Raw genomic sequence first — 22104 nt, 5'->3', positions numbered from 1 at the left:
ATTCACATCTCAGATGACTCGATCCTCCCAACCGGACACCCATCAAGTCATAAATGTTGAGGGGAGCAATCCAGAGCCAGTCTTATCTCAGATGAATGTTTGCTTTCCCCAGGCTGCAGCAGCAGTCCTCATCGGGACTTTCCACAGCTGATCGCTTAAGTCTCACTATGACGGTGTCTGCACACCCACAGCTATCAAGACCCATGATAAAACTTGCCCGCACTTAGCCCGGAGGGTTGCGTGACTTGGTGAGGTGCTACTGCACAAACTACTAATTTCCTGGAGCATCAGAGTAAACACAGAGGAGAAAGTCTGAGGGGATCCCCGTTCTCTCTGAGGGAAACAAAGAAAAGAGAACTGTGATCCTATGAGAACATTCTTGGGTTTGGACAATTTTCCTTTCAGATCAAGAGGAGCAAAACTCACACTTCTTTGTGTAGTTGCGCCCTCGGAGAGGACTGATCCAGGAGCGCAGAGTGCAGGGCGGAGAAGTTTGCACCAGTTTTTGCCTCCAATCCAGAGGAGGCTTCAATAGCAGCGGCACGGCAGGGGAGGGACGCTCTCTCTCTCTCTCTCTCTCTCTCTCTCTCTCTCTCTCTCTCTCTCTCTCTCTCTCTCTCTCTCTCTCTCTCTCTCTCTCTCTCTCTCTCTCTCTCTCTCTCTCTCTCTCTCTCTCTCTCTCTCTCTCTCTCTCTCTCTCTCTCTCTCTCTCTCTCTCTCTCTCTCTCTCTCTCTCTCTCTCTCTCTCTCTCTCTCTCTCTCTCTCTCCCTCCCTCCCTCCCTCCCAGACACACACTCCTGCCCACTAGAGACTTGTTAAATCCGCAAGAAAACTCCAAACAGGCATCAGAGCGGTCGCTTAATCCGATCGATGCAGGCGCAAACATCACGCGTAAACCTGTAGGGAACTACCGCGCACCGGAGAGGACAACTTTTGGGTTTTCCGTGCAGTTGCTGTAGTTTTCATTACTATCTATAAACCCGAAGGAGTTTTTTAAAGAAGCACCATCTCCTAGAAGACTTCCCATTCTGAGAGGTAAGACTTTCGTCATTTGGTCTAAGTTAGCAGGATTTTGTTTTTGCGCTTGACGCATAAATGTAATATACACACTTACTTAAGCATCATAAATACTATTTTTCTGAAGCTTTATTTAAAAAGAGCTCTGATGAGACGAGCGCGGACCGGACTCGTCACCAAGTGCCTTTGAACCGTCTGCCAGAGAGAGACAGCGCGGGCTGGAGGAGGTTCTGTGGTTTATTTAACTCCGGGGAGTTAAAAGTTTCAATCAGACTTCAATCAAGCCCTGGCTCGCAGGCTGTTTTAATTGGAGCCTATCCTGGTTTTGGCTGCGCCGAACCTTCCTGCTGCCTTTGTGCCTCCCTCCCTCCCGGACGGACGGACGGACGGACGGACGGTTCCCATGCTCCCAGGGGTGACACATGCAGCACCCAGTAAAAGTTTTTCTAGTTGACTCGTTCACAACTTTTACTGCAAAATAAAAAACGTTTTTCTCACAGATTGCTCATTTTAAAATAGCTGCCACGTTTTTACGCACCTGTGAGCCAATTTGGAGTGTGAAGCGTTATTTTATATTGATGTCTGAAGACAGCAGCTATTTCAAGTAAGTAATTCCGGGTTTCCCCGTGATTTGGATTTGGAATAAACTTTTGAAGAACCACTTACTTTCTCTGGCGAATTAATCATGAAAACGGGGAGAAGTGGGAAGGTCTGCGTCGCACACCGTAACTAAACCGTGATTAGCATATGAACACTCCGACTGAAAGCATTCCGCCAGCAGTTTGAGAGGTGACAGGTTTGTACCGTCTCCTCCGCGCTGCTCAACTTAGTGTCTCACATCAAGAGTCGCTGGTTGGAGATTAAAAGTTTCCATTTCCTGTGTTTAAATATGCATTATGTCCCATGCGCTCTTTCAGCCCCAGCCGAGCGCGCACACGCCTCCTAAGCCCCTCATTGTGCGCCCCCAGACGGACCCACTGTTGTGCTCTTCTCTCCTGAGCAAAAACAGCATGGAGGGTGTTCCACTCATTTCCCACGATGCAGCCCGTGCGTGCGTGCGTGCGTGCGTGCGTGCGTGTGTGTGTGTGTGTGTGTGTGTGTGTGTGTGTGTGTGTGTGTGTGGTGACTTGGGGTGATGGGCATTTTGTCTTGTAATCCACAATCACCCTCCCCAGTCACAATGCCAGCACATCAGTCAGAGCCACGGCCACTCCCATCCTCAATCCTATCCGGAGGCTTTTCAGACAGAAAGGCTGCCCTGCTAGACCCACACAGAGATGGGGACTGGGGGTCCAGAGGAGGAGGAGGGTGGTGGTGAAGGAAACTGGGCTCTCCTCTCCAGGAAGCTGGTGCCAACCTTACTGATTCTGATTATGCAGAAACTGAAAGATGTGGATGGCGAGGTGACAGCTCCTTAGCAGTGATTTAAACACACTCACACACACACACACACACACACACACACACACACACACACACACACACACACACACACACACACACACACACACACACACACACACACACACACACACACACACAAGGTTAAAGTCTCCATTGTTGGATGGGAGCCCTCACAGCGGTCTCTACCAAATCATTAATAAGCTCTCCAAAAAAGATCCCAGTCCTGATTGGGTTTGGCGTGTCTCAGAACAGGTCCAGGTCCTGTGTATGCTTGGCTCCTGGTCCCCTCACCACCACCACATGCTCCACTCACTCCAATCCCCACACTGGCCCTGAAGTGACAGCGCTGACGAAGCTCTACCCACCATAAATCTGCCCCCAGACCTCCCTTTAGGAAAACAGAGGCTTCATGTCCTGCGAGTCTGCGCCAGGCGTCTTGTTGGGTGGAATCCGAAATTCCCTTTATTTGTGTTGAAATTAAACTGTCTTTTATTCCCTCCCGTTTCGTTAATGAGCTCCATGTGGCAGCAGGCAGAAGACTTATCCATCCTGACAAGGAGCTGGAGGGAAGGAGAAGGAGGCCAGTTTGAGAAAGGGGAGTTTGGTGGAAACCAGCTTGTATCAGGGGAAGGGATGCGTTCGAGACCCCAACAGCACACTCTCAATCAGTCTGTTCTTGCAGGAAACACTCACACACATGCTCTAAGTCATCCGTGGGCTGAAACTGTTGAGCTGCTCTTTTTCTTGTTTGCTGAACGCAACAGCGTCCGTCTGGACGTTGTGTTTGCTCGTCACGAGCCCAGATCAAAGCAAGTCGGAACTCTTAAAACAAGATGTCCTTTTTTAGTGGTGGTGTTTTTCCTCACCGAAAGGATGTAATGGGGTCATTGTTTAGTTTCCCCCCTCTCTGTTACTTTAGATCTCTCAAAGACGGCCATGGGAATGAAAAATATGGCTAAAAGTGCTGCATTTGTCCTTTCTAATCCAATTACACGGCCTTCTGGGTTCCAGGGCCCACCAATTAGAACATACAAGATGTTTTCCACCCCAAATGATCAGTTTTTCCCACTAAAAGCAAAACAAAAGCTATAAATACGTACGAGAAAACCCACCAACAGATTAAAAGCAAAAGCAAAACAAAATTGACACCCATGTGGGTTGCTTTGCCTTAAAATTATCTGTTCTTCAAACTGGAATCTCTCTTCCCCGTGGTGATTAAGCTTGAGCTTTGATTTCTTCCAGATGCAGTTGTGTTGATGGTTATTTTGGTAGGTGAACCGTGTGACAGCACAGATATGGAGGCTGCTGCTCCAGCGCGGCGACTCTGACGCCACCGCGCAGCAGTGGTGACCCTGACACGGCTGCTCAGACGCTCAGATGTGTGAGACGTGTCACACGTGAGGAGCACATTGAAGGCACCTATAATGTTGTGATAACACACTCGTATGAGAGAAGAGCTGGTTTGGAGGGCTTTCGGAGTTCCTGTGTGGTGTTTGGGGATGTTTTGGGCCGCTACCACCTCAGCGCTGCCCTGAGGTTTAATAGACATGTCTTTGTTCTGACTGACACGTCTTTTTGAAGTGGAATGAGACGAGCTGAGACGATAAGGATCTAGCTCTCTGTGTGAGTCAAAACCTCAAAGTGCCACTTAGGCGGCTTCTCCTCTGTTCTGTGATGTCTGGTGGTACGACAGAGGGCCAAGCCCAGACCCAGACACTGACAGGCGCTGTCAAGGGATTTCCCCTCAGCTTGTGTGTGTTGTAAAGCTCATAATGGAGAAATAAACCCACATTTGCAGCAGAGCACCCCCCCCCCCCCCCACACACACACACACATTACAGTGAGACCTCACTTTACCCATCTGACCCCGTTTGGGGAGAGAGTACAGGAGAGGATGATGTCAGAGGAAGGATGTGTGTGAAAAAGTGTGAAAGGGATTATTGGCTTGATGAAAACTCTACAGTCAGAGACGAACGGGGTAGACGAGCAAAAAGGGAGTGGGGTCATATAAAGGACACCATCTCTCTTGCAGTAAATGGCAGTAAAGTATCTGGCTAATCTGCCATCATTACTCTGATGAAATCACCAGGGGTTTGGCTTTCCCATCAACTGCAATCAATGGGGCAAAATCAATAGACGGGGTACGTGAGAGGCTCTCTCATCCAGGGTCAGCTGCACCTCGACCTCAGCGCAGTTCCAGCTGTCAACTGCACCTCCAACATTTTTATATCACAGTCAATAAAACTTTAATGACATGGGTTTGGGAGGTTTTTCATGTCGATGGCTTTGTGAACAGCTGGAGTGTAGTTCCCGGGGTGTTGGGTGATGTCTCACCACCCACACACTCTGATCCAGCCTTCCTTTCTGTGGTCAGGTGGTCCTCCTTCACCCTCCTGCCTAACGTCATGATCTCTCATCACCAGACTTTTCTTAAATGGTTCAAAGTTTGAAACTAAAAGCAAAGCCTGCATGGTGGGAACACGCAGAAACATTTTCACACAACGTGTGGAAAGCAAGGACCAAATCGCTGTGGCTTCAAAGAGGTCAGGGATTGTTTAGCATGTCTGAAATGAAAGAAGAGATGAGACCTGATTCAGAACTTTAATGGTTAAACTGGCTTTTTGGACCCAAATGAACGGATGCTAATCTGGCTTCAAGCAGCAGCTCTCTGACGCTGCATGTCAAACCACAACAAGCAGTTAGCTTAGCATAACCCAGCTTCACGCAGACACACGAAGGGCTGGAGTAAGGACGGGATTAGCGTGGTATAATATTGATTACTTCCCTTATAAGGACACTTAAATGATCAGAAACTGACACAATATTCATGATTCCTCAAATTTCTCCTCAGAAACCCCCCAGCTGTGAAATAATCACATCTAAGCATGTTTCTTTTCACCATGCCTGCGCCCTTTGCAAGTCAAACACCAGAACATGTTTACATTTGTCTCAAAGTGTTGTAAATTCATTTTGGAGGCCTTTAAAAGTGGTTTTTTAATTGTTTTTAGTCCTTTATGGTTTTTGACATTTATTGTCATTTACTGTCTTGTGCACCGTTGATGGCGGACCAACTGTAGTTTCATTGCCATGAGCGATTACAATAAAGTCTATTCTAAACATTTATTTCACATTTAACTTTTGTTTAAAGAAGATGAAACAGTGTGAGAGTCGTAGTTAATCCTTCAGCCAGTTTATAGACACCACTGTTAAACGTTGCTGGGTGAAACAAAGCTGTGTGTGTGTGGAAGCACTCAGCTGTTCCAACACACACGGCAACTCGATCAAAACTCACTGGCAGAAATGCACATTTTATTTTTCCTAATATTGTGCCATTTACAAACTACTCCTACCAATGTCTGCTCGGTTTTGCTGCACCAGTAAATTATACCGTTTTTATTTGCTTTAGCAACACATTTTTCTTATAATATCGTAGTTTGACCTTCAATAAGACTGGTCAAAATGTCAAAATAAATAAATAAATCTCAGGAAACTGCTTGCTTTCAGAGGAACATTCATGGATTTCAAATTTTGCATCAACTTTCTCAGCAGCAGCAGCAGCAGCAGCAGCAGCATTACATCTAATCCTTCTCTACAAGAATTATCTCTCTGGAAAGCTTTCTTTTGCTGAAACGAGTAAACATTCAAATTCTGAAGCAATGACTCATTTAAACGCCACAATCAGCTCGGTTCATTTATTGGAACTTTATGTTTTAGTAACGGATTCGTTGTTGTTCCTGGTCTCTTTAACTTAGGGACAAAACTATAAAAACCTAAATCAGCTGGACTTGGTATGGCACCTTCTAGGGTTCTCCAGCCCCCCCCCCCACACACACACACACCCACACACACACACACACACACACACACACACACACACACACACACACACACACACACACACTCACACACACACACACACACACACACACACACACACACACACACACACACACACACACACGTTTATGGTGATGAGCTACAATGTAGCCACAGCTGCCCTGGGGCGCACTGACAGAGGCAAAGCTGCTGAGCACTGGTGCTGCCGGTCCCCCACCACCAGCAGCAGGCAAGGCAGGTTAAGTGTCTTGCACAAGGGCACAACGTCTGCAACAGATGGGGCTCAAACCTTCAAGTGTCCGATTACCTCCTCTGCCACCGTCGCCCTTAGCTCTTCTGTACACAATGTTTATATTTAAACTGAGCTGGAGGCCTTGTGTGTTTCAGAATGAGGCAGTGTAGATGCTGCAGCTTGGTGCTGATGCTGTTGGGTTTGGGCTCTTTGGCCCAGAAGCTGCCTACGAGGGATGAAGGGCTCTTTCAGATGCAGATCAGGGACAAATCGTTGTTCCACGACTCTTCCGTCATACCAGACGGAGCTGAGATCAGCGGTTACCTCTTCAGAGACACGCCAAAAAGGTAAGAGCTCTGAATAAATCACTGAATAAATGACATAAAACTGCAATTAAAACATCTACATTTCATCTAAACTGTAAAAACATATGAAATGTCACTGCATGCAGGTGACTTATTCATAAAAACACTGAGAAGACATGAACAGGCTTCTTCCTGTAAATACAGGACCAGATCAAATGCTTCTCTGTAACACAACCTGGTGCAAATGGTGAATAATAGATGAGAAAGTCGGTCGGCTGACAGTGAGAGGGAACAAGGAAGATCATATTAAGCGTGCTCCTGTCTCAGTCCGCATGCTGCTGGGATCAGACCAGCGCTCACGTTGAGCCTGTTATTTTCCACAGGTACTACTTTGTGGTGGAGGAAGACAACACACCCCTGTCTGTGACAGTGACACCCTGTGATGCTCCTCTGGAGTGGAGACTCACCCTGCAGGAGCTGCCCGAGGAGTCCAGTGGAGAGGGATCAGGTATGAGTGACACCAGGCAGCTGTGGAAGAGGTTAATGACACCTTATGTGGAAATATCGCTATCCCCACCCTCCTCCTACACTCACAATTACCCTGCAGTGTTTTAGTGAGGTTTTAATTAAGTCACACTCACAGCGTCTGGTCTGACCACTGCTGAGGCCTGGCTCGACACAAGCGGACATCTATCATGTCTAAAAGGGCAGTAGTCTGGTCCAGCCGCTGAATCAGAGCCAATACATCCCTTTACTTAAGCTGCCTAGCTTTGCTTCAGGTAAATCCTGATGTCCTGTGTGGCGCCTGTCCTCCTTCCTCCTCACTCTTTACTTTCGTTCTCTTTTGTTGCCCGACGTTAAAACTTTCTCCGTACGGAGGTCGTCCTTTCAACGCACAAATTCTGACTGAAGTAGTGGTTTACAAGAGTGACTCAAGCATATATTTGAATGTCAATGCATGTGCACCTGTGTGTGTGTGTGTGTGTGTGTGTGTGTGTGTGTGTGCACAGATCAAATATTCCAAAATGATTTATCGGGTGCTCGCTCTGTGGAGGTGACTTGAGCCTTGCCTCAAGAGAAAATAATTCCTCCTGAGCTGAAAGAGTCAGGATGAGGTAGAAGTCGGCGGCACACGGCGTGTCGGTGGGGTTAAATCTGACCTTTGAACTTCTGGCTGCTGTTTCTAGATGTCTCCAGTGGGAGTAGATCCTTGCGCGTTAACTTTTAGTACCGCTGAGCACACTTTCTGGTTGACAAACATAATATTATGGTTTCGAGTCAGAGTTCTGACTGTTTCTCACACACAAGGCGCCTCTCTGTAGCACACGGCCCCCATCGCTGCCAAGTGAATGGCGGCCTGTGATCTTTGGGGATGTTTGGAGTGTAAACACTGCCGTGACGTGAAAGGACTCATCGTCTGTTAGGTTGATTGCAATCCTATTAGATCAGACACATTTGGTGTGGGCGGATCTTCCCTCACCGGAGACAAAGAGAATAAATATTTAAAAGCCGCGACGACATGTTGCACGAGGAGATTTGCGGTGTCGGTACAGAGGCTGGGTCCTGCAGGGAACTCATGTTGTGTGTTTGCTTTTCTTCCCAGGAGAGCCTGAACCTCTTGACCAGCAGAAACAGCAGGTGACCATAGACGAGGGCACGGAGCTCTTCACCTACAAGGGTAATGACGTGGAGTCCTACGTGGCAACCAGCACACCCTCTGGTCTCTATCAGCTGGAGCTGCTGTCCACTGAGAAGGACAGCAACTTCAAGGCGTACACCACCACAACTCCAGAGTCTGACCAACCGTATCCAGAGCTGCCCTACGACCCCCGTGTGGATGTGACTGCACTGGGCCGCACCACTGTCACGTTGGCCTGGAAGCCGACGCCCACAGGCTTCCTGATGGGGCAGCCTGTTCAGTACTGCGTGGTGATCAACAAGGAGCACAATTTCAAAAGCATGTGTGCGGCTGAGGCTAAAATCAGCGTCGACGATGCCTTCATGATGGCTCCAAAGCCCGGCAGAGACTTTAGCCCATTTGACTTTGTGCATTTTGGGTTTGTTCCATCTGACAATGGTTTTGGCAAGGACAGAGGCCTTATGAGTAACAAGATCTCACGCGCGTACACAGCCAAACCCAAAACATCAGACACTCAGAAGTTATGCATTGGAAACAAAAACATTTTCACCGTGTCAGACCTTAAACCAGACACGCAGTACTACTTTGACGTTTTTGCCGTGAATTCTGCCACCAACACCAGCACGGCGTACGTGGGAACCTTTGCTCGCACCAAAGAGGAAGCACGTCAGAAGACGCAGGAGCTGAAGGACGGCAAAGTATTGGATGTGTTCATCAAAAGAAAGGGCACAAAGTTCCTCCGTTTCGCCCCCGTGTCCTCCCACCAGAGGGTCACTCTGTTCGTCCACTCGTGTCTGGATGCCGTGCAGGTGCAGGTCAGGCGAGATGGCAAGTTGCTGCTCTCCCAAAATGTGGAAGGGGTACGGCAGTTCCAGCTGCGAGGAAAGCCAAAAGCCAAGTACCAGATCCGCCTACGAGGGAGCCGGAAAGGGGCCTCCACGCTGAAGGTGCTCGCCACCACACGGCCCAGCAGCAAACAGCCTTTCCCATCTCTTCCGGAGGACACTCGGATCAAGGCCTTCGACAAACTGCGCACCTGCTCCTCCGCCACAGTGGCCTGGCTGGGCACGCAGGACCGGAACAAATTTTGCATTTACCGTAAGGAGGTTGCTGAGAATTACGGCGAAGAGCAGCGACGCAGGGAGCAAAATCAATGTGCTGGGCCAGAGACCCGCAGGAAGTCAGAAAAAGTCCTGTGCAAGTACTTCCACAGCCCGAACCTGCAGAAAGCTGTGACTACAGAAATCATCACAGGTCTGGAAGCGGGCAAGACCTATCTGCTGGACGTTTATGTGGTGGGACACAGTGGCCACTCAGTGAAATACCAGAGCAAACTGGTGAAAACAAGGAAATACTGCTAAATGACTTTGCAAAGAATAAATTTATTATATAAATATATATATTAAATAAGTTTATTTAACACTAAGTGATATTCTACTAAGAAGTGTACACAGACTGACTACTCGTGCAGCTGTTGGGCCTGTAGCAGTGACTGAACTGTCTGTAGAGAGAGACATCAACCGTATATTTATGTTTACATTTCACTGTGGTGCGCCGTGAATGGCCCAGCGAGAGGAGAGGACTGCTTTGTTACCAGGCTTGTCGTCTTGACATCATGTTGCCACTTGGGAGGCAGAACTTCAAGGAAGATGGTGTTTCCTCGTGTGGGTTTTGTTGCTGCATGACGTCCGCTTTCGTCTTTTATCTGTCACGTCCGTCGGTGACGAATCCCAACACCCGGAGGAGATCCGGTGGCCGCCCGCTTTGTACAGATCTCTCACTGCATATCCATAACGTGTTCTAGGAGGAACTTAAATTATTTTATACTTTGTGTCTATCTTTTTGATTGTCTGTTTTTTGTCATTTATGACAGTAATAACTGTTGCAAGAAAAATTCCAGAGGAAGTCGTAGTTCAGACATTCCCTTCTGTATCTCAGCCAGTGTTTGCTCTAGAGCCCGCCCTGTAAATGTATTCTGTGCTAGAGATGTGTGTTATTATCACTGTATCGCTGTGAGTGTGTGTGTGTGTGTGTGTGTGTGTCACGTGTACAGAGATGCCCTGCCAATATTCCTGTATATAAAGCCTAAATATAGAGCCAGTAATCCCGGTGTCACCCTGGGTGTCATGTTCTTTCACCAAGCAGTTAGCATCACAATCACGGTTCAGAGATGAACCAACACAACGTTCTCTGTGAGGACTCACAGGTTCTGAGGTAGTCATGAACCAGAAGAACATCAAAGGAAATGATGATTTACATAAAAAAAATGCTGCCTACAAAGAAACACTCTTCTGTATTTAAAGGTGTGGTTCACTAAAATCCCACTTTTTAATCATTATTTATGATTTTAACCAGTCACTCCCGAGTTTTTCATGCAGGCTGAACATGAAAATGGTCTCCTACACTTATCTTCTGCATTAGCTTCTGATAGAAAATAGACGATGAAACTCTAGGAATTCAAAAGTCTGACAGATCTACATCACACTGTCACTTATGGACTCACCCATCTTGACTCACGACGGCGAAGGCTGTCGGTGGTTTAGCATTCAGGAAACAGCAGAGAACGTCTTGGTCTAGTAGAAGCTAACTGTTAGCATTAGCAACTCCACCACACAGCAGAACTCCTCCAGGCTTGTGTTATTGGTGGAGGTAAAACATCAATGTTACAGAGTAAATAGAGCAAGTGGTAGAGTTGCTCTTAGCCAATCAGAGGTAAGATGTCCAAATATCAGGAAATAAGAGTCCACATCCTGTCATCAGAAGCCCTCCTCTGACCTGTCCATCTGTTAGATCCTGAATCAGGAGCACCAGGGCTTTTTGTACCCAGAGCAAGACTTACAAGGCATGTATTCCTACGCTGAGTCCACTACAGATGTAATTAAACAAGTGATCCACATCTTTAAGCATTAATAAACTAATAAATAAAGTATCAACAACTCTTTAACCATATTATATAATGCATTACTAAGCAGACCCCCAAGGCCCTTTGTCCTATCCTTAAGCACAATTAATAACAATATCTGTAATGATATTAGGGGGACGATTTGTGTATTAATGCTAAATAACGCACTAAGTAATGCTAATGAGACCCTCGTTGTAAAGTGTTATCACGACAACACCATGAGTGTTGTTTCCTACTTCTTTTGCCTGTCCAAGTGCTGATAACTAGTCCAAACCAGGCGGGAAAAAGCAAGTAAACAAATGAAAGTGCTTAAAAGAAAGATTCTTTATACATTATTAAATACAGCACAGGCCAAAAGTTTGGACACACCGTCTCATTCAGTGTGTTTTCTCTATTTTCACAACCATGACATTTACAGAGGGTTAAGGTGCCCAACACATCTGGGAACTCCTTCAAGACTGTTAGAAAACCATGTCAGGTGACTACCTCCTGAAAGTCATCAAGATAATGCCGAGAGTGTGCAAAGCAGTAATCAGAGCAAAGGGCGGCTTTTTGAAGAAAACAGATTATAAAACATGTTTAAGTTATTTTTGGTTAAGCACATAACTTCACATGTGTTCATATATAATTTTGATGCCTTCAGTGAGAATCTACCAATGTAACTGGTCAGAAATTAAAGAAAACACACTGAATGAGAAGGTCTGCCCACACTTTTGGCCTGTACTGTATGTCTACATCACATTAGATCGTTCTTCCTTCTTCTGCATCACACCATGTGTGATGTGAAGAATATTTTCTATTTAGAAGAAATTAATTCAACAAGCTGCTTAATTCAGTGAAATTGTCATTGTGGCTAACAGCAGCAGCCACTAGCTTCTCCGATCATCAACAGTTCAGAGGTCCGTCTGTTAATGCTGGTCTTTGTTTGCTGATGCAGAGGCGTCGGACTGGGGGGGGGGGGGGGGGGGGGGGAAGGGTACCGTTTACCCAGGGCCCACTGCAGGGAGGGGCCCTGAGACAGCTTTGAATAAAAATGTTTTATTGTTGTTGTTTTTTCCCCCAACTTACTTAATGTCTTAATAAACTTCCCTTTACCTGGATAAAGAGGTTAAGAAACAAAATTTCGCCTTAAAAATAATAACTGAATAACCTCTGAGGCATCTATCACCCCTTAAAAATGTGCAAAGTGGTTTAGTCCACACCAGCGGCCAGGGGCTGCACGGCCGCATGTACAGCTATGAGACATCGCAGATGCCGACAGCCAGAGCTGGAGGCAGGAGAGTCAGTCATGTCTTTTCCCAAGAAAGGGAAATCTGGCTTCCAGAAAAGAAAAGAAAAGAAAAGAAAAGAAGGAGAAGGAGAAAAAGTTAATTGAACAGAAGCAAGTAGAAGGACGGTGAGCAGCAGCAGAACACAGTTAGCTAGCTCTCAGAAGCTGCATTCATGTTAGGTGTTCAGTGTTAAACGCCTTTAGTTTCACCATCAAGATCAAATATGAATTAATTAGTGTTATCAGTGAAAACACTAATTAATATATATATATTAATCAGAATTATTATCGCGGGCGACCTCGCAGTAAAAACAGGTTCAGTCTGTGTGGATATTTCAGCTCCTTCCCAGTCATGGACCAGGACAAACTTGGTATCGATGGATTCGTGGTAATCTCAGGAACGTGAAGCTGCCACTGTTTTTCATATAGCATGATGACACGGGTGTTAGAGGATTGTTATTCACTTGGTTAGATATTTTAAGCCTATTTTAATTTTCTTTATATTTGATCTTGAAAACGGACAATCTTATAATTTGGCTGATAATGCAGGGATTATAAAATTTAGAGTACATTACATTCAGAGAGAACCTGGTTTATTTCATGTCATATGTATTTAATATATCAACATATATCAGCAAAGCTTAACATCATGAACCATGACAGACATGACTGAAGAGCAGATGAAGATATCATGCCAGGCACTGATGAGAAAACATTACAAGGATCTCACAGCTGAATTTGAGAATGAGATGCTACACCTGAGAACAATATATGGTGCCACATTCCCACACATTCGGTCTCCTCTTGAGCTGCTTAATGCCATCTACAGGATGCAATTACAGAGCATTTCTGGAGAAGTTTGTATTAAACTGAGGATATTTTGCACACTACCTGTGACTGTTGCTGGGGGTGAACGGGCTTTTAGCAAACTGAAACTGGTGAAAAATTATTTGAGATCAACAATGTCCCAGGATAGACTGAACAGCCTAGCTCTTCTTTCTATTGAAAGCCAATTAGCCAGAGGACTGGACTTTAAAGATCTCATAAGTGATTTTGCTAACATGAAGACCCGTCAGTGGGCATTTACTGGAAAATAAATTCCAGGATTTTTGTTTGAACACATTGTTGACAAATAAAAATAATTATATGTGAAGTCTGGGCATTTCACTTTTATTATGCTGGCATTTGTATTTGCTCAATATAGAGGTTAAACTAAGATCATATTTATTATCTTGTCTTATAGCATGACAAAAAATGTGTAAGAGAGATATTAAACAATTGAGCATGGGGGCCCACCTAGAAGACTTGTACCTAGGGCCCAGAATTTGGTGCTACGCCCCTGGCTGATGGCCTGGAGGTGAAGTTTAAACTTTGCTTAAGGAAAGTCCTTAAGTGCTGGAAAACTGTTCTGAACAAAGGCATCAAATGTATATTTCCAATAAGACATGCAAATTAAACTGAACTTTGACCTGCAGATAAACAGCTTTAATTTCTGTAATTCTGTAGTTTAAAAGGACGGTGTCAGTACTCTGAGCTTGTTCTCTGTAAAACAAACATTTTACAGGCCATAAGGCACTTATGAGCAGCCTCATGTAAGCTGGTTTATTATATTTGTTTCAGTTCATGAGTCTAAATAAAGGAGAGTTAGCTTCTCATGTAAGCTGTGATTACTGCACATGTGGGTAAGACAAGGTCCTACACGTCTGTCTCCACTCCATTTCCAGCCCCATCCACTCACACGTATACAAAACTCACGCATCAAAGCCCGGCACTCATTACCACGCAAAAGATAAACACAGGGAATCCTGCAGATGTGAGCGCTCAAACAGAGGCTTCCCTGTGAGTTCATGTTTGCTCTAGTATTTGCGAGCTGGTCTTACGGAGCATGTTTGAAAAATAGCGTCTGTATGCCAACACCTGAGATGCCTTCAGTTGACCAGAGAGCAGAATATTTTAGACTTTCACGGCTGACACCCTTCACACATGGAGGCTAACATCTGAGCGGAGCTAGCTGACTTCATTAGCAGCGATTTACAGGGCTACCCGTAACTCCCACAACCCTCGGGAAGGCCTTCCACATTACTCCAGGGCAACGACAGGTTAATGGAAGCCAGGTGGAGCAGCCCTGCATTTCCTGCAACAGCAGCCTCTGACTGACAGCGAGGTGAGGTGGCAAACCCAGACTCTGAGTCGAGATGGAAACAAGGATCACATCAGAAAACCAGAGTGTTTCCATCCACCTGTGGTTGCTCTATTAACTTCTACACTTCTGCGTGTCTGCTTTTTCTCTTTGGCGCCAGTTAGCTTTGAGAATCAAGAAGTCTCAGTAAAATTTGGAACTTCTTTTGAGGTCAGTTTTATTTTCTAGACAACAACTAGAACAAGATTTCTTAGAATTTTTCACTAAATTGCATTTATCAAGAGTTTACATCCGAACTACCTTTGTGTTTGAGGAGAGACTGTGGCCCTTTTCCAACTAACACAATGCTAAAAGCAGCCGTCAGCTGCTCTGTTCCACAGAGTTTGATGGGAGGAAGGTTTTACCAATGACCAGTTGGCTGTAAGACCTGTAGATTATAATCATGAGATCTAAAGTATTGAACCAACAGCTGGGAAGTGAGAGGAGAGCAGCACACTGGGCTGAGAATGAATCTTCAGAACCAGAGTAAGCAGCTCTTAGGGAAACATCATAATCACACCAAACCAGTTCTACACTACTCCGATTTACCAGAGGGTCAAGGAGAAAATAAATGAAGGGCTTCCTTCCAAACCCACTTTGACCAAGATCCCATTCCCAGGAAGGGTGGAGAGGGACCAGAGGCCCTCGGGCATTGCTCATTGTCGCTGATCTCCACCAGATAATGTAAGCAGTGAGAAAAACTGTATTTGAATAAAACTTTAATCTGATACCAAAAAATGTAAGGTCGCTGTTATTAGCATACCAGCATGTCATCATAGAATAATCCTTAACATCTGATAGAAATTTAGGGATAAAAACATTGCTGTGTTATTGATTTGTCTGCACTGACCAGGAATTTCCCTCTCTCCCTCTCTCTCCCTCTCTCTCCTCTCTCTCTCTCTCTCTCTCTCTCTCTCTCTCTCTCTCTCTCTCTCTCTCTCTCTCTCTCTCTCTCTCTCTCTCTCTCTCTCTCTCACACTGTGTGTGTGTCCTTGTTAACTTTCAGAAATGTGTGTGTGTACTTGCTGCCACTGCTGCTCCCCATCGCCTGATCCGCCTAAGGGTGGTCCCCTTGCTCTCTTGTGCTCATGAAATCACATCTAAGTGCTTGTAATTTCTCACGCTTCATCAGTACTGTAATTTCCAAAGGCTCCGTCTGAAGACCCTCCTTATAGTGGCGACCTGGGGTTGTCAAATGAAAACATCGTTTATCCATTGGCCTCGAAGCTTCAGGAAATGGTTTACTGGTTATTCAGCAACAGCCTTGAAATAGGGAGCTGTGGTGAGGGGCTGTGGGCATTTGTGAAACATGAAACAAAAGGTGGTCTGGCCCTTCAATCTACAGTATCAGGTTTGGGAGAATTGAGAAAAATGCACAGATCCATTTGGAAAATCTTGTATGAAACCATTTGTACGTTTGCCAAAGTGAGGTTTTCCCTGATTGAAAATATTTACTGAAAAAAAAAATCTAAGAAAGTATTTATTTCAATGCGATTCTTTCCTTCGCCATGACCCAAGATGTGGTTTCTATATGTTTTGGCCCTGAGAGACTAGCAGCTCAGCCACTGAGTGGCTCAGTTCCAGCGTTGGAAATGTTCAGGTTAAAGTATCCAGCCTGTGAGTCGTGCACCTTTAGAAAAATCCATAACTTCAGATAAAAAAAAGCATCTCTGTCAGCCTTATTAAGCTTTGTTTATTAAAAAGTTACAAAAAAAGCTCTTTAAAAGAAGAAGAAGAAGAAAATATCATGTCTATAGCGCCTCTCAAGATAAAAATCATGAGGCGCTTCACAAAAACAAAAAATGTAAAAATATAAAAAAGAATTTAGAAAATGGTTAAAAATATATTTCAAATGAGCAAAAAATAGACAATTGTGATTAAAAAATGTTAAGAAGGAGAGAGAGTGAACAGGAAAGAGGGAAATCAGTGGATCCTGAGGAAGGTGGAATAGGTGGGGAGAGCAGAATAAAGAGAGAGAGGTGATGAAGGTCTCACCAAAGCCAGCTTGAACAAGTGAGTCTTCAGCTGCTTTTTAAAGGAGATCACTGAGTCCACTGATCTCAGGATCAGGGGGAGAGAGTTCCAGAGTCTGGGGGCCACAGCAGCAGATGATCTGTCACCTTTGACCTTTAGCCTGGTGCTGCACAACCAGTAGGCTTTGATCACTGGACCTCAGGGACCTGCTGGGGGTGTAGGGACTAAGAAGATCACCAATGTAAGATGGTGCTTGTCCATGTAAGGCCCTATAGACCAGAACCAGGATCTTGAAATGAACCCTGAAGTTGACTGGCAGCCAGTGAAGCTGGAGGAGAAGCGGGGTGATGTGGGCGTGTTTGGAGGACTTGGTCAGAAGCCGAGCACAGGCGTTCTGAACCACCTGTAGACGGTTCAGGGAGGTTCTGCTCAGACACGTGAAAAGAGAGTTACAGTAGTCTAAGCGTGAGGAGATGAAGGTGTGGAGAACTGTCTCAAGTTCAGAGCGGGACAGAATGGGACTCAGCTTAGCAACGTTCCTGAGATGGACGAAGTTGGAGCTAACAAGAGAACTGACATGAGAATCCAGGGTGAGAACTGGGTCAAAGGTCACGCCAAGATTCCTGACGGAAGCAAGCTGACCAAGAGAGTCTCTGACTTTGGGAACCAGCTTGTCTGGGGCACAGATGAGGATCTCAGTCTTATCTTCATTCAGCTGAAGAAAGCTCCCACCATCCAGGTTTTGATAGAGTCTAAGCAGGTGTGTAACTGCTGCAGCTTAGACATCTCATGGGGCTTACAGGACATGTACAGTTGGATGTCATCTGCGTAAAGATGGTAGGAGATTCCTTTGAAGGAGCTCAGGATGTGCTGAAGAGGAAGCAGATAGAGGAGGAAGAGTAGAGGCCCCAGCACAGAACCTTGTGGGACACCATGGTTAATAGAGGTGGTGGAGGACCTAAACTTGGAGACGGCCACAGAAAAGGAGCGCTCAGAGAGATAAGAGGAGAACCACTCCAGGGCAGATCCTGATAGGTCTACCCAATCTCTCAGCCTCTCCAGTAGCAGGTGATGGTCAACAGTGTCAAAGGCTGCAGTCAGGTCCAGCAGGACCAGAACAGAACAGTCCCCTGCATCACTGTGGGTCAGAAGATCATTAGAGACCCTAAGAAGAGCTGTTTCAGTAGAATGAGCTCTACAAAAACCTGACTGGAAGCTATCATAGATGTTCTGTTCATCAAGAGCAGCTGTGAGTTGTTTAGCTACAACCTTTTCCAAGATCTTGGAGATGAACGGAAGTTTAGAGATGGGTCTGAAGCTGCTATGGAGAGAGGGGTCGAGACTCGGTTTTTTAAGAAGCGGGTGGATTACAGCGTTCTTAAAGTAAGCAGGAACCTGACCAGAAACCAGAGAAGCATTAATTATAGAGAGCACGCTGGGACCGATGGACAGAAAAGCACTTTTAAACAAAGATGAGGGTAAGATGTGGAGGGGGCATGCAGAGGTCTTCATAGAGTTAACTAGTTTGGTTAACTCAGGCAAAGAAACAGGAGCAAAGCTATCTAGGATGATGGGCCTGGTTGGAGTCGGGAGAGGTGGCGATAAGGCTGAAGGAGAGATGCTAGATCTAACCTTATTGACTTTGTCCACAAAGAAAGACAGAAAGTTCTCACAGTCTGCAACAGAGTGGATGGAGGCTGTAGGAGAGGCAGGAGAGACGATGCTGCTGATGGTGTTAAACAGCACCTTGGGGTTCCCTTTGCTCTGGGACACCAGGTTGGAGAAATAGGAAACCCTCGCGTCTCTGACTGCAGAGTTAAAGGATGTCAGAAGATCCTTTAGGTGCAGCAGATGGACGTGGAGATGGGTTTTCTTCCACAAGCGCTCAATTTTTCTGCATTGGCGCTTCAGGCTGCAAAGGCTGTCATTAAACCAGGGAGTAGGGTTCACCGCAGGAACTGATCTGGTTCTGACAGGACAGATGTTGTCCAGAATGGAGAGGCAGTGCTCGTTGAACTGAGAAGTTAAGGAATCTGGGTCGTTATCAGAAGAAAAATTGCTAGCTTTGCTCTCATTAAGAAAACGAGAACTAACCATACGGCGAACAGGAGGTGGGGACGCAGAAACTGACAAGTTAAAGAAAATGCAACGGTGATCTGAAATATAAACGTCCTCAGGACAAACACTGTCAGCATTTAGACTCAGGGTAAAAACAAGGTCCAGAATGTGCCCCCTGGTGTGTGTGGGGCCAGAAACATGCTGGGTAAAGCCGACGGTGTCCATAAGGCTTCATGGCAAAGAGATCGGAGGGATCATCAACGTGGATGTTAAAGTCACCAACAATCACCAGTCTGGACAGCTTCACAGTGGAGGATAGAAAGTCACTGAACTCCTGAAGGAAAGAACCGTTTGGACCAGGTGGATGATAAACCACAGCACAGTAGAACGGGTCCTTACGCCCGACTTTAATCAGCTGCAGTTCAAAGGAAGCAAAGTGACCAGAGGTTGTAGAGCTACATGGAAGATGGTCTCTGAAAACAACAGCTAGGCCTCCACCACGACCAGAACCCCGGGGCTGGCTAAGAAAAGAATAACCACTCGGGCAGAGTTCAATCAGAGCAGAACAATCAGATGTTTGCTGCCAAACTTCAGTCAGAAACAGACAATCCAGGTTTTTAGACAGAATTAGATCATTGAGCAGGAAGGACTTATTGTTAACAGAGCGGGTGTTTAATAGAGCCATGCTGAGTGAGGTGGAGGAATCAGAAACTACAGAAACTACAGAAACAGCTGGAGTTAGTGGACGTAAATTAGCAGGGTTAGATCCACGGTGTTTATAAAAACCACTTATGGAGGGAACAGGAGAAGAAACCACTGAGGAATGAGGAGAAACCGACCTTAAAAACTTGGACGGATGAACCGTGCTGCAACGCGGCCTGGTGGGAAAGCAGAAGTGGCGCTCAGGTCACCAAACAAAAGACAAGAAGCTAGAAGATCACGCCGATGTTTACTAGATAAACCACGCCTTAAGAGAAGTCTTATTCTCACCTGGATTCCTGCTCGTTTACCTCTTTTCCTCCGACGTTTTCCCGGGACCAGATAAACATCGCTGGAGGCGCCCTGGATGGAATCGTCGTTTGGCTCCGGGCCAGTGCGCCACTCAGGTAAACAAACAGGAAGGTACGTCCTCGGTGCATCTTGGGCGATCGTGAACGAACGGAAGGACAAAAGAGTCTGGCGATCATAGGAGATGGTAGCAGGGACACTACTGAAGAGGATCGCAGACAGGAGCAAGGTGGAAAAGAGGAGGTTAGTGGAGAAAAGTTTGAAAAAGTGGCCGATGACTGCGGCTAAGCCAAGCACAGGCGCCATCTTGTTACCGACCGGAAGCGGAAAAAAACAACAACTTTACATTAGTACAGGTATGTGACAAAATATAAAACTAGTCAGCCTTTATCTGCTACTTCCCTTCAGAGGCAGACTGAAACTGCCCAGGTGTAAAACAAAATGCTACGGTGGGTTATTCATCCCCTCTGCAGTAAGAGTGTGTAACTGCTCAGTTCAACTGCTACTGGGATTACTGGTACACAAAAACATCACTGCAATACTCTGTACATGTTCAATACTTGTGCAATAGTGGATTTACACAGTATGTCTGTGTCCCTACAGTATGCTGCTGAGTTCTGAAGCGGTCGAAGGTTACAATAATAGCTTACTGCCTATGTGTGTATACCTTTGTTATTATTTTTATTGGTATTATTCTCTATGTGTAGGAGCTGCTGTAACAAGAGAATTTCCCCACTGTGGCATTCTGTTGGTGTTAGATTTACTCCCTAGCCAATCCAGTCAGATCACACTCCGGCTACAACTTATTGACCCAAAATGGTCTCATTTGGCATCAAAAAGACAAACCGGGAGACTGACAAAGTCTGAAAGGATTCAAACCAGCAGCTCATAAATCAACAGGTAACAATAGTTTCATTCATTCATTTTTTTTCCCAAGGCAATGGTGTTCCACCCTGCTCCTCGAGGACACCTATCCTGCATGTTCTAGATGTTTCTCTGTTCCACCTGATTTGGATCAGTCAGTGATCAGGAGGATTCTTAGATCTTCATGACACGCAAATAAATCTGCTAATGGAATTGGGTATGTTGAAGTTCCAGTAATTGATGTCGCTGTTATTTGGATCCATCCATCCATCTTCTGAACCCGCGGTCAACGGGCAATCAGGTGGGATACACCCTGGACCGGTTGCCAGTCCATCGCAGGGCAACACAGACACACAGGGCGAACAATCATCCACACACACACACACACACACACACACACACACACACACACACACACACACCTAAGGACAATTTGGACAGACCATTAAACCTAACAGTCATGTTTTTGGACTGTGGGAGGAAGCCGGAGAACCCGGAGAGAACCCACGCATGCACAGGGAGAACATGCAACCTCCATGCAGAAAGATCCCAGGCCGGGAATCGAACCCAGGACCTTCTTGCTGCAAGGCAACAGCTCCAACCACTGCGCCACAGCGCAGCCTGTTATTTGGATCCATCTAGAAAAATACGAGCTAACCTTTAAACGATTTTAACTTCTATCAGTGTCTGCTAGTAATGTTATGTCCAAGAGTGGCTTTGTTCTGTTTCCATATTGGAGTCCACACTGATCCATTAGCTGAAAAAACATGACAGGATTACAAATCCTAATGGCTGTCATTCTTTGTACTTTTTGTCTGATGTTATTAGGAATTAGTTGAACTCCAACAACAAAACCACCAATTGTGAATTCAAGAAGTTCATTAACTGTTAGACTAACCCTGTTAGTCTTGTAGAAAGATAACTCATGAAATACGGCATTGGGTCTCCTGATGCTAAAGGTAAAGTCTCATGTCTGTCTATGAATTCAAATGTGTGGACCAACCGCTGCATTGACCTGGTAGCTATGAGCAAGCTTTAGCCTGGTCAGCAGGTAAAGGTCAACCTATTGATTTTGATGCTTTGTGTGTTACAATTAACTACTGGGCACTTTATGGAAGAACCAACCCTTTCATTTAATCTATACTAAGAAAAGACCTCTATGAGAGTTTTTTAGTGTGTGTGTGCGTGTGTGTGTGTGTGTGTGTGTGTGTGTGTGTGTGCCGCTGTTGGAAATCAGAAGTGATGGGAGTAAAGTTGGGATTTTGTGAAAGCCGAGTGAAAGCGAATGGACTGAGAGCCCTAAAAGGTCACATTAGAAAGAAGGGGTCGTGACATTTAACCATCTTGACCTGACAGACCACCGTAGAGGCAGAGGAGTTCCTGAGGAAAAGAAACAGACCAAAAAAAGGAACGT

The 22104-nt window shown here is 45.7% G+C and overlaps 1 protein-coding gene across 1 annotated transcript; it reads left to right on the top strand.

Moving 5' to 3' along the window:
* Nucleotides 1-847: 847 nt before the first annotated feature.
* Nucleotides 848-10027, top strand: ndnf (neuron-derived neurotrophic factor). Its single transcript, XM_015976340.3, has 4 exons — nucleotides 848-1036; nucleotides 6647-6838; nucleotides 7180-7304; nucleotides 8400-10027. Exons 2-4 carry the CDS (start codon nucleotides 6648-6650, stop codon nucleotides 9794-9796), a joined length of 1713 nt encoding a protein of 570 aa, XP_015831826.3. The 5' UTR covers nucleotides 848-1036; nucleotide 6647; the 3' UTR covers nucleotides 9797-10027.
* The last annotated feature ends 12077 nt before the right edge of the window (nucleotides 10028-22104 follow it).

Source organism: Nothobranchius furzeri, chromosome 8 (assembly GCF_043380555.1).
Source record: "Nothobranchius furzeri strain GRZ-AD chromosome 8, NfurGRZ-RIMD1, whole genome shotgun sequence".
NCBI lineage: Eukaryota > Metazoa > Chordata > Actinopteri > Cyprinodontiformes > Nothobranchiidae > Nothobranchius > Nothobranchius furzeri.
The sequence above is the reverse complement of the archived record's forward strand: the minus strand, read 5'-3'. Positions and strand labels throughout refer to the sequence as shown.